The sequence below is a fragment of the Scophthalmus maximus genome, chromosome 2 (assembly GCF_022379125.1).
Source record: "Scophthalmus maximus strain ysfricsl-2021 chromosome 2, ASM2237912v1, whole genome shotgun sequence".
Lineage (NCBI taxonomy): Eukaryota > Metazoa > Chordata > Actinopteri > Pleuronectiformes > Scophthalmidae > Scophthalmus > Scophthalmus maximus.
Window position 1 is genome coordinate 20,023,586 of NC_061516.1, and position 17,790 is coordinate 20,041,375.

The 17,790-nt window shown below is 42.5% G+C and overlaps 1 protein-coding gene across 3 annotated transcripts in view; it reads left to right on the forward strand.

Moving 5' to 3' along the window:
* Positions 1-2,892: 2,892 nt before the first annotated feature.
* The window catches only part of LOC118300637 (rho GTPase-activating protein 26-like), a 149,916-nt gene continuing 135,018 nt past the window's right edge, over positions 2,893-17,790 (forward strand). For 2 of the 3 annotated variants that reach the window (XM_035625217.2, XM_035625219.2), the window contains exons 1-4: positions 2,893-3,188; positions 4,247-4,380; positions 13,210-13,280; positions 13,740-13,779. In XM_035625217.2, the coding sequence (XP_035481110.2) occupies positions 13,275-13,280; positions 13,740-13,779 (46 nt within the window). In that variant the 5' untranslated portion in view covers positions 2,893-3,188; positions 4,247-4,380; positions 13,210-13,274. Of the gene's footprint in view, positions 3,189-3,880; positions 4,030-4,246; positions 4,381-13,209; positions 13,281-13,739; positions 13,780-17,790 lie in introns of all 3 variants that reach the window. The other variant, XM_035625218.2, reaches the window with a different exon arrangement.

The following is a 17,790-nucleotide window of genomic DNA, read 5'->3' on the forward strand; positions in this document are numbered from 1 at the left end:
GTAAGTCCGTCAAGTTTGCGTAGTTCAAGGGATTGGCTTATATGCTGTAAAGTAATGACGCTGATTCGCTGCTTATTTGGCAGTAAAAGTTTTCGGAAAAATGTCCGGAGGATCATTTGCGGACATATGTGTTCTCGGATTTCATTGCATGTCTGAAAGCAGCTTCATTTCGCTCCAGGGCCTTCTCTTTCCTTCTGCCTCTTTACTTTCATGCGATCTTATGCAACCATTTTCAACTTGTACAGATGCAACTTTTACCTTTATGACTGCAAATATGTATCAAGTTGCAATAGGTGGTTTTTTTTATGCACTAGATTTATTTGTCCATTTTTAACCAACGTTGCCATAGTATTTCTGCAACTATGCAACCAACTACATATAGACAATCGACTTCCTGTTCCAGTATTTGCATGTATTGGATGGAGATCATCTGGACACAGATCTTTTCTTTTTAAAATACTGTTTTAAAACTGAAACATATTTTTATGGACGCCCTAAAACAGTAAACTACAGCTGTGTTGTCATTCTCTCCGAGTTCGTTGCTTCTCAGGATCCCCTTCACTCGACATGTAATCATTTGACCTTTTTGTCAGTATTAAAATTATTAATCCATTCATCTCCAGCGTTGTGCGAAGGTGGCAGAAAAAATCTCAGCAGATAAAACCAAAACTATCTTGCAAGGTTAGAAACGGCACAAAATCACATTTCTCCTTCCTTTTTAAATACCCTTGTATCTCTTCTCAGCCCCGTAACCCCCATCTCACCCTGCAAACTCCTCGCTTCCCCTTGAACATGCAGGCTGCTGGTGGCTGGGATTCTTCCTGCTTTGAAGTGCTCCAGTCAGCCGTGTTGCCTCTCACTGCCTCTGCCTCTGAGGGGCATATAATGGCTTTAAGACGCCCTGGCTTCCTCCATAATGACGGCTTCCTATGGTCTTGTCCTGTCCTGGCCGGCTGGATGTGTGGGTGGCGGGCTGGCTGGCTGGCGACCTGACAGGCCGACCAATGCTCAGCTCGCGTCTGCAGTATTTGCAACAAAAAAACTGCACTATCGTCTGCCCGGATCTATCCTTTTACATGTCGTCTGTCATAGCTAATATTTAGCTGTGTGTCACTGCATGATAAGTTAATTATATGCAGATTAGAGAGGATTTTGTGGTGAAAATATGAGGAAGCATTTGAAGCAATTTTCCAAACTTTCCCCCTGCTACTCCGCTTGTTGTTGCATTACACGTGCTGGCTACTTGCTTGCAGATTCTTTCAGGAGTAATCGTGAGCTCCTACTAACTGTGTGAATGGCTTTCAGATTGACTGGTTGGTTCACTGTCTGATTAACTGTCAGGATGGATGGTTGCTCTACTGCCTGGCTCTTTGACTGGCCGGCTGATTAAAAGCTGGCTCCTTAAGTAGCTGACTTATTGGCTGTGGAATGCAGCAGGTGGTTCAAAATCTGAATGGGTTTTGCAGTATGTGTGCATGTGTGTGTGTGTGTGTTTGTGTGTGTGTGTGTGTGTGTGTGTGTGTGTGTGTCTGTGTGTGTGCGTGTGGGCCTGAGTGCATGTTTTTCCCATGGTTGAAGCAATCGAGCTTATCTGCAGGCCCTCAGTTTTGTCCTGTAATCTGGCATGTTTCACATTCCCAATTTCCCCCGCCGATGCATGACTCCTCCGCTCTTTGTTCAATCGGAAACTGCGCAGAGAGAAAAGTATGACAACTGCCCGTCTGTTCCAACCGCCCGTGTTCGTCGACTTCGCTGAAACTTGTACTCTTGTTATTCCGTCATTGTAGCTCAGAATAAAATTAAGAGACTGTGACTGAAAATAAAGACAAAATGATGAAAGTGATATATATATATATATATTTTAAAAAAAATATTTCTACTGTCATATAACCAAGTTTACCTGCAGCCGACGGCATCTCTTATCATATCAACAACAATGGTTCTGGCAACATTGCTTCTCACCAGCAACCCCGGCCTTTTTCTACATGAATGGGCTCTTAGTTAGCCAAAGGTGGACCAAACGTTTCCTGGGCCAGCTGATAAACAGTTCCACGATACCGGCTACCCAGGATGAAGTGAAGCCAGAAAACCACAAGAGAGCCAGGCACACACTCACACACTCACACACACACACACACACACACACACACACACACACACACATACAGATTCACTTGATCATTAGGTACACAAAGGGCAGCGGAAGCTAGAGAACACTCTATCAGCAGGCTATCTGCACAACTGTTGACTCTACCATCCCTAATCTATTACATGAACTCTACACTGTCACATAAACATGCTCTGTGTGTGCGTGTGTGTTTGCGTGTGTGTGTGTGTGTGTGTGCGTTAGTGTGTATGTGGCGCACATTGTCCTAAATCTGGCTACATACACACATATAAATATAATCTTTAAGAGTGTGTGTTAGTTTGTATGTCTTTACAGTGCCTTCGAATGCATGACGGTGAATATCTGCGTGTGTGTCTGTGTTTTTCTGAGGTTGTGGACGTGTGAACGTGACACCACCATTGTCTGACACAACGACGCTGCTGGATTCATTACTGTTTTTGTTACACATCATCCTGCCCATTACCTCTTCCTGCAAGAGGCAGATTCACCCTGCCCAATATCACAAATTGAATATGTGTATTGAAACAAATGTAAATGTCCCTAACGGCCAAATTGGCACATCTGTTTCATTCAGTGAGGTTGCTTACTGCAAAACCCATTTAATTTCCCCTACATGTCCCTGTAAGTGTGTATTACATCTAATAGAGCTGTTTTAATGAAGACGGGTGAGCATCTGTCTCTCCATAAACGATCTTTGTTGTGCGACGTAATGTCGTGAGACCTTCGAACAGACTCAACTTAAAGCATAGAGGCCTGTATCTCAGCAGCGCATTGGTCAAGCTGGGTGATTGACACGTCTGTAGAACCGTCAGAGCCAGTGGAATCGACGGGGAGCGTCAAAGTCCCTCCCAAGGACACCGTTCGCTATTTGTGAGGGGGCGAACCCACTATGACACCTTTTTTCCCCGACGCCATTTGACTTGCGACTTCCGCATGTGTAGTCGAAGTAGGACGGACCAGGCGGATTAACATCTTGAGATGACGAGGCGGTCTTTGTGCTAAGCTAACGGGCATTGGATTTATGGATCAAAACACAACTTTTCCTGCAAATACTTTGACGGTAAGACATCACTAATGTACGTCACTGTGTTGATAGGGACATTGGCCAGCGGCCGGCGAGCTGAATGTTTGTCTGAGCGTTAAAGAGGAAGGAGAGCGTCGGAATCTGCCGAGGCCGGGCGTTAGCATGATATGTAGCTTGTGTTGTTAGCATGTTGCTAGCAGCAGCTATCAAGTCTGACATCGGTGACATATTATCATGTAAAGATGTCGTGTTTATGCGATGTGCTGACTCAGGTGCTTGGAACACAAGCGTCTCCCCGCTCTGTGCAGAGGCCGTGTGGCTTCATAGCTTCATGTGTAGCACGTAGCACATGTGATTCCAGACGTATTTTGAAATGTGTCACTTTTTGATATGAACCCTTTTTTCGTGCTCTTCTTCGGCTGCTTGTTCGATGACAGTTGGTCGGAGAGTTACAATAAACACACACTTCTGCAATCAGTGAACTCGGAGCTTTCAGCCGACACGTTGCTTGTGTTGCTAGCTTGGAATATCACGACCGCGTCATAATGCGGACTTATGGGACACGGACAATTTTCCTGTTTGTGCAATGTGCTGATCTAGTTGCTTGTTGTTTTAATTGTGTTTCATGAAGGTGCAGACGGTTCACGTTGAGGTGTAGCCGAGTTTCCACCTGTTCTGTGACTGTGCTTGCAATATATTCTTTGCTTGTTTGCTTAATGATATGCCAGGAGAGGGTGACATGCAGGCCTGTCAAGGATATTCCAAAGGAAACCCGCATGTGCCAGGATTTAATCAGGAGTTGGTTGCGAGCACTTTCCCCTGGACGGCAGCTTATCAGCAGAGTTTAGCATCGTGGCAAAGGGAAACGGGGCGGAAGGTTGTATTTTTTTTTTTTTGCAATGTAAATAAATAAAATAAAATGGATACATGATCCGTTTCATCGTGTGTAGAGAGACCCACGTTTACCAGTAGATTTAAACTTTGACTTTTCTTTTGTTTGGCAGGCGTTCAACTCACCTCTCTCTTAGTGTCCGTCTCTCCCCATGTCTAACCCCCTTCCTTCCTTCCTTCCTTTCTTTCTCGCTCTGTTCCAGCTTCCACGCTAAATGAGAACCAGACGTTCAGCAGACCCAATCAAGCCGCCCCTCCGCCGAACGAGCCGCATTGTGTGATGGGTAAACAGCGAGTCTGGATGTTGCCTGCGGGGATCGAGCCCCGTGACAAACCGGTGAGTGATTGAGAGGGACGACACTGACATCGCACAGTGAAACACTTGTCAGTTTGACTGAAATCTTTCAGATGTCTGAGGAGGAGGAACAGACCTTTCAGGACTTCAAAAGTATGACGGACACGACACAACACTCTTCCTATTCTCTTGTGCATTTATGTACTTTTAGGGTTAGGAATTTGATTTATATGTGTTTACAATCAAATCGGGGGTTGCTATGTATTCACTGATCAGTCTGTAGATTTAGGATGTTCAAGCTACAAACAGGTTAAGTGAAAGGTTAATGTTTAACAATTTTAGAGTATCTAAACTTTCTGTGGTTACTTGTGCGGTCCATCACAGCAAAAGCTGCACCTATCCTGTGCCAGCGTGCGATAGGAGAAATCACATAAATCATTATCCCACCCTGTTTGACCTTAGGTCTGCAGTGCAGAGCTCCGAGCCAGACTCGGCTGAATCTCCACGAGAAACAATTAGGTTTCATAAATACTACGTTCCCCCACTGTGGCCTCTTTGTTGACTGCAGCTTAACTGGTAGTCAAACAGAAAGCCCTTATCATAGGTAAACACTAAGTGGCCACTCAGCCATCCGGCTACAGAGATAGGCAGGCGGAGATAACCATCTCTGTATCGCCACGCAGAACTGTGTTCGAATCGAATTTCCGCTCTCTGATTTGAAGGCTTGTTTTTATTCAAAAGCATCTGGAATATTAACATGCCCTTGAAAGAATTTCCTGGCATGCCTCACGAGGTGACCGCATACGTACGTCTCCGAGTGCCACATTGCTGTGTGCCTGTGTAGCAGGCCTCGTCAGCAGTGAATATATATGTATGTGTGTCTCTGTGGGACATTCGGTGTTTGTGATCATGTTCCTGTTTTGTCTACTATCTTACTATCTGTTCCAGAGCGAGTTCCAATATTTAACTACTTGTGTCGGACAAAAGTCGTCATTGCTGTAAAATCCCCTTTAACATGAGGTTATTTGACAACCACTTAGAGTGTGTCCACTTTTTTCTCTCCCATTGTTTTTGTGGTTTTCCCTTCAAGGATAACACTGGCCCTATTCAATTTATATTTTCTTTTCTGTTAACTACTCTCTCGAGGGACCCAAACCAAAAAAAAAGGCTAACATATATATATATATATATATATATATATATGTATTTAAAAAAAGGCTCTGTGATATCCGTAAACAGCTGGGAATAACTTTTTTACATTTTTTTTAAAGCAAATGTCACTTAAAACAGGAATAAATTGTGGCCTGTCGTGTTACTTTCCGATAGCAAGTCCCCGTAGCTTCCAGTCTGCCCCGAAGAAGTAGCGCTGCTCCGACTTCATATTACAATCTCTTGTCTTGTATATACAACAATGGCTGAAGCTGCAAGCAACAATCACCACCGCCAGCAAGAAACCATATGGTGACAGAGAAACTTACACTTTTAATGTAAGTCAACATAAAAACTTTCCAGTTTGCTAATACAAACATCACGGTCACATGGAAACTATGCTTGCATATCAGAAACTTTTCACGTCTAGAGACTGGAGAGAGGGATGTTGTAAGAAATCTAAAAACAACTCCCCGCATGCTTATTTTGCTCTTGTTTTCCTGCAGCACACACAAGTTTTTCATTTCTGGGAGGGATGGAGGGACGGAGTGAGGAGTGGAAGGTGGGATTGGAGTGCGTAGCGCTGACAGTATTTATAGCCCGGTGTTCTGACCAAAATTATCAGTGTACCACAAAATAACTTCCTCTGGCCTCACCGCCAAATAACAGGAAGTCTTCAATTGTGCGTATTTATTAATTTTAACACACGCACGCGTGCACTGAATCAGACACACACATGGTTGTGTGCATGCCGAATACACTTCAGCACCTCACACAAACACATACTGCACACGAAGACATGCTTGTGTACACGTACACACACACATGTAGTGAGGGTTTGCCGTCTTTATAAATAGAGCAGCTCCTGGAGCTCGGTGGAGTCGGCTCTGTAAACTTCCTCCACTTTCTGGAGTTGGTTTTTCTTTGTACTCACAGACTCTCTCTCTCTCTCTCTGTCTCTCTCTGTCTCTGTCTCTCTTTCCTCTCTTGTCTGTCACTCCATTGCACATCCAGATGGACACACGGAACCGAGTACGAGTGCACGTGGAAACACACAAACACACTGTCAAAGTCTGGCCTCCATTAGAGAGCCATTCAGTGGAGTTTGGGCGAGGGGGTCAAAGGTGAGACTGTGTTAATGGGTGACGTGGGAGGTCTTTTCTGCTTGGCTGACCATCATTGCCATGTGCACAAGCACACACACACACACACACACACACACACACACACACACACACACACACACACACACACACACACACACACACACACATGTATTTATAAATTATACTAATTTGTCCTTTTCCACTACCACCTTTTTCTGTCTATCTGTCCTCCTCTCAATCTGTGTCCTGCCGTCGGGTCTGTAAATCACAGTTTGGACGTTTCAACAGCACCAAAATACAATTGCAGACTCTGCACCTGGTAGACATGTTAGTGAGCATGTGCACATGTGCAGCTCTGTGCGTGCACATGTGAGAATAAGTGCACGCCTGCTTGCTGGCAACTCCGTAATGCTAACTGCATTAGTGGGAGCCCGACAATGATCCAGGATGCACTGTAAGACTTATTAACACCAAAACACTGCGTGGTTTGTAATACTTTGTAGATGGGATTTCATGACACGGGTCCTGACATGAGGAAATATGTTGTCTTCCTTAACAACAATTGCAACGTAAACGGAAAAAATACGACACTCACTTTAAAAAGTAATTCCGACTATGAGGAACGTGTGGGTTGCATGTGTGTAATGCATATACATTCAAATTAATGTTCAGACTACTCTGGAGTTATGAACGTTTTTTTTTGAATGATGATGCAGACTCCCACATTCCCTTCCTGATTCGATCTTATGATTCACGACCCCACGACCAACGGTGAAGCTGACGCTGAGCGTTGCTAACCCTTAGTTTCAGTATCAAGTTCCACTTTGTCTTCGGTCCAAGCAAAGAAAATCTCGTCCTACATTTCACTATTGCTCTCCCTGGTTTATCTTCAGCGAGGAAGCCACCAACTGCAAATTATACAATCTGCTCACTGTTTACACTGGAATGCGTGCGTGTTGATGCGTTTGTTTCAAAAACTAACGCAAATTATTTGACCAAATTGTCTACCTCTGTAGTCTGTCGCTTATTTTCAGAAGTATACGAACGAGAAACAGCAACGTTAAAAGTAGCTAGTGATTTTTGTGTGAACTTTCCCTTGTCGCTCAGTTTCACAAAGTGCATGAAAGAATGTCAACACTATAATTTAGCGTGAGTGATATGAGCACAACCTAGACTGACTGATTGCCATCTAGTGTTGTGACAATATGACAACACCAAATCCCTTCGCTAAGAATCTATTTCTCCTTCAGACGCATCTGCAGCAGGGCTGCCAGGACACGTCGGCAGGAATCACAAATCCAGCTTCAGTAATGCTACTCTGTACGTTCTGTACACAAAAGCCCTCAGAGTGACCATCCGTGTCAGGAGGAGGGAAGCTGTTTTGTTAAGTGTGGTGCAGAGTCACAATCCCATTGAGCTGGTGCAAGAACCCTCGAATGTGCTTGCATAGTTGTGAGTGCGTCTGTTTCCCCCTACCCAGGTGAGTGCATTATCTGTGTGTGTGTGTGTGTGTGTGTGTGAGTGAGTGTGTGTAAAAAGAGGAGTTGGCTGGGATTGCGTAATCACCATGTGCCTGGGTGCCTGGAGCCGGCAGCTCGTTAACCTGCCTTCCTTCCTGCTGTCACCTCAAACTAAATAAACACAGAGGCTATCTGCTGTGCATGCACATGTGCGCGCGTGCACACACACACACACACACACACACACACACACTCATGGATTTTTGCCTAAACACATGAGCGGTGTAGGTACGTCACTGGAGGCTCCTTCCATTGAGCAGGGTAAATCATATATCTCTTTCTGATTACACACACACACACACACACACACACACACACACACACACACACAAACATCAAGCTTTTATTTACCCTGTGGGGAGGATGTTACAGTTAGCATGGGATACAACATGTCATTGAGGAATCCTGCCTCCCTGACGGCTGAAAACAAGCTGCCGGGTCTCTGCGTACTTTAACCTCGGCGTGGTGTTTTTCAGCAGGTGGCTTATTGGCACCCAGCAGAGGTTTGCAGATGTTTTGACAGGGCAACCGAGATGTTTGAAAATAAGACATGAAGTATTAGACAGGGTTAAAACATTGCAGTGTGGTGCTGAATCGTAGCCTGCAGGCAAACACTTGTTGCTCCAGTCGAACTTTCAGAATAATTTAATTAGTATTCTTTGTATTTTATTATTTTTCGAGCAAACTTGTCTGTGAATACTTCATGAAAAAAACTAAAACTTAACTTTAGTGCCACGTGTCATTGTTTTCCTGCTCTCTTTGCTACAATCCAAACTAAAATGTCCAATATGAACTGATTTTGAAATATGTCAGATACAGTCCATTAAAAATTGGACAAACTCAACATGGGTCATGCAAGTATATGTCTTTCTGCCCCTGCTTCTCATAATTGGAAAAAGAGCTGATGTTCTTCTTCCCCTATTTTTTAAATGAAACCTTTGAAACATCCCATTACAAGACATCGGTCCACATGTAGACACACAACTCAGCAAACTTTGACCTCGTCCCATTTTAACTTTTCACTTTTCTGCGTCCCGAGGCCTTTAAATCTGTTCAATATCCACTTTGAAACTTCATCTTTTCGTTCAGTAAACACAAAGCATAACAAACCACATGTAACAAACCCACATGAAGGACTCATGTTTGTTTCATAAAAAATAATGACATTAACAAACCCCCTTTCTAGTTTTTTTCTTCCCCTTTTCACTTTTAAACGTGGACACACTATTTCAACATTAAACTTAGTTGTGCCCCCCAGTCAGTTGGGTTTCATATTAGTTTCTTCCTTCAAAAAAACCAACAACAACACGGGGACATGGGGGAGGACAAGCAGTGGAAGCATTAATAAACAAAGAAATAAATAATGTTTATTGCGAGCCAGACATCACAGTGAGTTTATGGCCGGACTGTAAACTAGCTTAGAATTTACATAATTACTTCCTGGTGTAAATTACTCACCCTCTCCCTCTCCCACGCCACCTCTTTCCCTCTCTTTCTCTCTCTCCCCTCAGGCCTAACAATGCCAGGACACATTCTTTATTCTAGCACATATCACCAATGGTCAAAAATATTTCTGAAGAAGTTAATCTGTTTTAAGTAATGCAGCATGTTCACCCATTAAAAAGCCCAAAACTAGTTGAATGAAGTAATTAGAATTGATCTTCAAGTGTTGTTGTGCAGTGTGACGCACAAAAGAAAAAGAGGGGAGCTGCTAGCAGCCGAAAAAAATGTGGAGAAATGTGTAACCGCTCAGAAAAACAACAACAACAACAACAACAACAACAAAAAGCAACAAAAAGGTTGAAAATATATCATTACTCACTATTTGTAAAGGTCTGAACTCCACGTTGTGTATGACTTTTTATAGGTCGTGTAATTGTCCCCCTGTCGAAACAGTCTGCCAGATTACATATGAATGAAAATTCCACCTGAAATATAGTTTTCCTGGCACATATATACACATAGCTCTGGCTATACGTTTTCTGCTCATAGCAGTTGCAACACACAGCTACATTACGTAACTTTGAGCTCGGTATTGTTATTATTTTTTCTCATCATCATTAAACTTTTACATATGTGACCTCATTAGTATGGGACTTTTCCTTTTAATTTGGGATTTCATTAAAACATCTGCAGAATTTTTTCTACAAGGATAAATGTACTGCAGTGTGAATATTAAAACATAACAGATACAGGCCCGCGGAAGTGCTCAAGCTTGTTTTAAACTTTACCTTATGAAAACATACCTGGACTTAGTCACGATCACTGGAAATCTTTGTTGTTTTTCTACCTTTTAGACGGTGAAACAACACGCGACACAATGAGGCGCTTCAGCTTAGAGCTGCAGGGAGTGTTTTCTGTCCCTGGTCCAGCGGTGAATTGCAGAGCACAGGGTTGGGTTAGGTTAGTGGAGGTCACGGAACACGAGGACAAATTGCTAAATGAAACACTTTAGTCCTCTTTAGGTCAGACTCACTGCCTATCTGGTGCTTATGTTCTGGGCTCGAGAAGAAAGGGATGGAGGGAGGAAGTGAGGACGACCTGGAAGGAAAGAACAAAGTCCTTTACTTTACTCAGAGCACAAGTGTCCCTAACTGTGGTAGTTTCACTTCCTCGCTCTCTCTTCTCCCTTTGTTTTTCTGTCATTTCATTTTTTCTTTCCCTCTTTTCTTTCCAAACCCATCTGCCTCTCCCTCTCTCTCTCTCTCTCTCTCTCTCTCTCTCTCTGTCCGTCTTTCCCACTGGGACAGCAGCCATGTGCTTTGGAGAACCCTCAGAGACAAAACCACACATTGGAGCTGTAGCAGGGGGTAGATGAAGAAGACGAGGAAGGCTCCAGAATAAGCTCTGCCGGCGCTCCCAGCCAAGACACTCGCCAGAAACCAAACTGGATGTGGTGAAACTGTCAAATTACTTAAGGAAACTGCATCGAAACCTCAGGAGGCGAAAAACAGAGAGGGACGACGAGACTCTGTTTTTTTTTTTCTTCAGTGTTTTGCAAAACAAGCAAAGCAAAATTATATTTGGGGAAGAATTTATAATCCAAAGAGGGTTGTCAGTGTGGAGGCCTGTTAGAGAGCATATTTGTCAGTGTTCATTCACCATGATTAGGATGGAGGATAAATTCAGCCTTCCTCGTCCAGATTACTCTGCAAAATATTTGTAGTTTAAAGAGTTATTTATTGTGGTGCGCCGGTGGCCCGCAGCACTTTCAAGGCGCTGACCATGAACTGCATCTTTAGATTTCATCCATATGACAGAGCTCTGATAAAGTCTCGAATGCTTTTTAAAAAGTGAACCTAAGAAAAGCTGAGAAAGTGTAAGTATGCTGAAATAAGCCGTTCTGATTAGTCTACATTTTGGCGTGATGGTTTTGTTGGAGATGATATATGAATCTGTATATTATGGGGTTTGCTCGACTTCAAACTCCTTGTTTGCAAAGGGAATTCTTTGCAACAAGCAGCAATCTGTATCCGTGTCCAACGGTCCGTTTCACAGTGACACACTGGTCTTTCCTCACAATACTTTCATGCACGGTTAGGGAACAAGCAGGGTTTCCATAAACAAAAAAACATGAACTTAACTTGCCATGCGTGGATATTGTTTAGCAAGAGTACATTGTAATGGAATAAATTAATAGGTTGTCAGGTTAACAAAATGTTAGGTTATAGGAGCGCTTCCTGGAAGTGCTCTTTGGATGGGATGCATGTTGAGAATGAAAAAGCAAAGAAAACTTAGAGGAATTCTCCTTTTTCTCTCCATAGGCAGAGATTGTTTGGCTGCATTTTTTCATTTCTGGGGGGGGAAATGGTACGAAGACCTTGTTCAAACATCCTGAAGTGTTGCACTAGTTTCTGAAATTGCCTCAAAATGTGCGCTAAACTTTATGAAAACAAGAGGGCTTTTATTTTGACATGGCTGCCTGTTAAACTGATGTAGGATGTAATTTAATTTAAGAGGAAGATGTAACATGAACACTCTGTGTTGAGTTGACACGAGGGATGAATGAGCTCAAGGGCTGAGTGGCTCATTAGGCCGCTATAAATCACTGCTATATGTTTCAAATAAAGTGTTACCATTTGTGACGTGTGTGTGTGTGTGTGTGTGTGTGTGTGTGTGTGTGTGTGTGTGTGTGTGTGTGTGTGTGTGTGTGTGTGTGTGTGTGTGTGTGTGTGTGTGTGTGTGTGTGTGTGTGTGTGTGTGTGTGTGTGTGTGTGTGTGTGTGTGTGTGTGCGCGCGCGTTTGCCCTTGCACCGTTCTCTGGCTCCACTAAGACTCCATGCCCAGCAGTTATAGACAGCAGAGACGGCTATAACTTCCACTGCCTGCACACACACACACACTACCTCCTCCTCACTCCATAACAAACAGCGAGAGCTTGGGCCCCCAAGGCTTCCTGTATCCTACACAGCCAGCAAATAAACACAATCACATTCATTTAGCCCTACACACACACACACACGCACACACGAATGACGGCACACAAACACACACAGCACACTGTGAGTGAAGGAGGACTCAGACCAAATGGGTAACCACTGCTATTTCTTCCCTCATTAAGCCACAATATTACAAGCTGACACTCTGAGAGGCCTGTGGGCTTGGACTCGGTGTCCCGAGGTTTCCACTGTCGAGGGGTGAACGTCTCCTTCTGTTACAGGAAAGGGGCAACAGAGGAATCAGAGGAGATAACCAGCGATCCCGCAGAGATTTAATGTGCATATTTGAGAGGCCGAATCTGGAAAATCAAGGGAACCATGTGTCCACAAGATGATTAAGGTCACAGAGAAGCGGATGACTTCTCTTTTGGCATCTGTCTGTGTGTTTCTTACAATCAAGTATTGAAATTGCATGATTTATTTTTCCACTCGTGTGTAGGTTTTCCTATAGCAGCATTTCTGAATTCATCACGGCCTACAATTATACTGTTAGACACAGTTTTTTTTTGGTGATTGGACAGTGATCCTAAAAAAGCACAGTAACCAAGGATTTTTTTTCTTCTGAACAGTGTAATATTCTTAATTAGCAGAGTCATCTGAGCTCAATCTGAATAATACAATAATTTCATGGAAAAACAAATCCCCTTTTGTTAACAGGAAGAAGATATGGTGCAGAACAGGCCGAACAGAGAACAACAAATGAAGTTACCAAGTGTCTGCTGATGAGTGTGGGTGAGATACTGTTTATAAATCATTAACCGCAACAAATCTGCAACCAATTTTTAAGTGTTTTTATTCTGGATTAGATGAATAGTTTGACATTTTGCATTTTGGGAAATAGGCTTTTCTTAGTTTTTCCGGGTTTTTTTTCTTAGTAATTCCTCTTAAAATGACAAATTGACATTTTTTAATCCGCACTACATGGACGCAGGCGATTGTACTGTAACCTGTGTTGTTTGTGCGTCTCTCTGATTGTCACTGAGATAACTCCAGCAGCTTTGATTCAATTTGGATTGAACTAGGCAAGTTGGTTTTAACCTAATGCTAGTGCTTTGAAAATACATTGAAAGTAAGCACATACACATATACAAATGAAGTGGTCTTTAGTTAAAGGGGCATTAAGCGATGTTGTTGATGTTTTCACTGTTCTGGTAGAGGCTCAAACTTTTTTTGTTTTCAATTTACAGAGCCAGGGCGGAGACACGCTGAACCAACAGCTAGCAGACCGTGAGTGAATATTGGCAGACTTTTTTCAGAAAGTGTATTGGAATAAAATCTCATACTGCCCCTTTAAGTTCCAGAGCTACAACACACATATGCCCACAATCTTAGGTTTTACAATCTCATTTTCAGCATCACTGTCAAGTTATAAGTCAATCACTAACATTCACCTGCACTTAAAAGTTACAACTTTTTAAATATACAGCAGATATTAAGTATTTAGGACTGCATGCAGTGTGGGTTTAGAATTTCTAGTCACAGTTTATGCGGATTAAATAAACAAGGTCCAACGTGTTTAATTGTGAGATTTGCAGATTTTGAAAGTCAAGCAAAGAAATACTATGAGTGTATTTCCAAAAATTCCTTTCCTTTATCTTTTCGCCACCGTAAAATGCATGGACAGAGTGTAAAGAGGGCTCAATTCACACCCCCATTAATCCCTTGCAGGATGTAAACATCACTTAATTAATTCGGAAAATAATCACTTCCAATTTTTCTCACCGTTCCAATTCAGTGTGCAAACTATACAGTATGTCCGTACTCCACTGTGTGTACACTGTATTAATAATGGAAGCCTTGGAAAATTAATTCACTGTCATATTTGCTTTGTTCGCCGTCAGGCTAGAGCAAAGATTTAATCGGCCCGTGTCGGCTTAAGACTGAAACTGCTGCAGCTCACTTTAGATGTAAGTACTTCTGAGTTTGGAATGGGAGAAGTGGTTTCTGGGTAACCATAGCACACATGGGCCTCCGAACGAGCCAGCGTGCGAGCCTTCAAAATGTCAAATATTCGTTGTGCAAATCTGTGGTTCTTTGTGTCAAACAAATTGTTATAAGTCATGCAGGGAGGAAGATTGTGTGGTATGGGATCGCGCCAACATCCAACATGGGATTAAAACAAACAACCAAAAGCTGAGTATACACAGATTGATTAATTTGTTTGTTTTTTATGTATCAGATAAAAAAAAAATACATAGTTTGTTTGATAGATTTTTAAACTGTCTATGTCTGTACATATTTTTATGATTTTCAACATATCACTCAAACTCACTGACAAAACATCATGTTTCAGGTTTTTAGTGAGAGGCTCTTTGTAAAGATGCTAATCGATCATTCACATGTGCTGTATGAATCATTTATGAACCATTAATAACAGAAACTTCTACATTACCACACTGTGATAAATCTCTTACTGATTTGACTCATATCCCTAGAAAAGGAATTAACACAGTCTGGAACAAAGTCTGCTGTCCTACAACCTATGAGCACTCACAACCACAGTCCTCATGACTACAGCTTTCAATCAAAATGAATGATCTATTAGCATTTATAGCTGCAGCGTTGATGATTTTTTGCATGAAATGAATGATCACCAACATTTATTACTGCATTGCTACCAAACAAATAGGACAAACATCTGCCAATTGGATTTTTCACTCTAGCAACCCAAAAGTTCTTCTTGACAATGGCTCATAATTGATCTATAAATTAAATGATCAAATTCATTATTCTTTAATCAAGCCACTAGTTGTGGATGCTTAACAAGCCCTTCAGAAACGTTAACCCATTAAAAAGTGGAATCAATAGAGATTGGTTATTTTGGTCTTAGAGGTTCCATATTTAATATCTATTCTTGTGGTGCAACAATCACTTGTGGGCACTTAACTAACACTTTGCAGAAAGTGCAGCAGATGATCGTGTCATGGCGTGTCATGGCGTGCAAGTGAGCAAAAAGTTAATGTATACATTGCATACGAAGGTGTTTGTGTGAGTGGGGTTTCTAACAGAGAAAGACAAGGCTGATAATATTGAGTTGAAAACTTTAAAGTAAAATATGTCAATAAATGAAAAATGTTGCGCAAGAAAAAAGGAAACCCACAACAATGATGGCTTAAAATCTGACACAGTAGTGCTGGAAAAAACGGCTACTCAATTAGCTTCTCTATTTTTTGCAACACCGATGATATATTTTTGACTTCATCTTTACATACAACATGTGTTTACAATATTCCATACCCCTGTCCTCCTCCTCCTCCTCCCGGGCGTGTGAAAAGAAGATACCAGGGTAGCAACAGAGGAAACATAGCAACCACATAATTGGTGGCCAGGATCAAACTTCAATGGTGCCGTCCTATTGGCGAGGCTCGGTTCCCTGTTCTTTCCCCATATATCTTGTGCCATAATGACTGTTACACAGCTCTGCTACTAGAGGGTTTGGTCAAGTTGGAATGTATGTAATTGGTTTACAGAAGTTGCATTTAAGGAGGAAAAAAAAACGGCAAGGTTGTAATCACGGACTTGTACACGCTGTTGTAGTGGAAGCTGAACTCGGCAAAAATCTGTTCATCTGCCTCTGAGGGCGATGATTTTTTGGAACATAAATCATCAGCATGCATTAAGTGTTCATTGGGTTTAAAGTTAAAGTGAATAGATTTGTATCTAAACATACTGTATATTTGTCATTTTTTTCCTTTATGGTCATAGTTTGTCCTCATCATTTTAAAGTACATTTATATTTTATTATAACAATAGTTAGATCATAAGATAGAGTTCAATTTTTAAAGGGAAATATATTCAAATCATTTTTCAATTATTGTAACAGCATGAATAAGATACACCAAGACCTTGTTTTGTGCATGTCAAAATAGCAGTTGCTTGTAGCCAAACACAGCCTTAAAATTGCAACTTGAAATAATTTGTCAAACATGAGATTTGACTCCTTATTTCAAGTTTCTAAAGGCTGTGTTTGGCTATGCATTTTGAAAGTTAGAGAAAAGTCTGTCAGCAGGAAAAGGACGTCAGGAACTCTTTTGCCTTTAACTGTACGGCTATAGAAAACAATCCAAGGGCGGTTTTGTTGATTTTAAAAGGTTGAGTCTCCTTCCTGTTATCAAAGACACAGACATTGAGATGGTGGACAATTATGTAACACTGCACATTATGGACTTGTTGCTGAGCTGAGTTATGAGGCCTGAGAAACGGTAAGAGAGGAAGACATCCTTTGATGTATAAGCTTTAAAGCAACATCCCTGTTTTTCCACTTTCTCTCTTGTTCTGACCTCCCATTGGTAACTACAGTAGTTGAGAAATTCTACCTACATTTCTTCCATGGCCTCTGAGCTGTTTCCATGGCGATAGGAGCCTCAAGTTTAGCATCCAAAATATATCCCTGAAGAAGGGGGGCGGCCAAGTGTTGTGGCTCATAATAGGTATAATTCATTTCTTTTTTTCCCCGTTTTCCCTCCTTTTTATATCTTACACACGAAACATAAAATCTGCAAATTTATGACGATTAAAAAAGACATTCAACTCTGGAAGCAGAGGCCAGAAAAATGCTACAAGAAGCGGGCTGATTGGGCCGGCCACAGCAGTGTTTACATTTTTTTTTACTGAAAGGACCAAGTTGCTGTCATGAGCCCGTTTTGACTTCTTCGCAGTGTAGAAAAATGTTTCTGTGTCTGGAGACAATGACCATTGAAGCAAGCTTTTGGGTTTGATGATTGCCCATCGCCATGCGCGTGTGTGCGTGCGTGTGTGTGCGTGTGCGTGTGTGTGCGTGTGTGTGTGTGTGTGTGTGTGCGCGTGTGTGTGTGTGTGCGCGTGCGCGTGTGTGTGTGTGTGTGTGTGTGTGTGTGTGTGTGTGTGTGTGTGTGTGTGTGTGTGTGTGTGTGTGTGTGTGTGTGTGTGTGTGTGTGTGTGTGTGTGTGTGTGTGTGTGTGTGTGTGTGTGTGTGTGTGTGTGTGTGTGTGTGTGTGTGTGTGTGTGTGTGCGTGCGTGCGTGCGTGCGTGCGTGCGTGCGTGCGTGCGTGCGTGCGTGCGTGCGTGCGTGCGTGCGTGCGTGCGTGCGTGCGTGCGTGCGTGCGTGCGTGCGTGCGTGCGTGCGTGCGTGCGCGAGACAGTGTGTGAGCGCGAGACAGTGTGTGAATAGATTCAGCTTGCACAAACAGCTAGCTTGCTGTGCTGTCTGGTCGTCCCACCAGACACAGGAAGTTACAGTGTCCCCGACGTCATTGTACT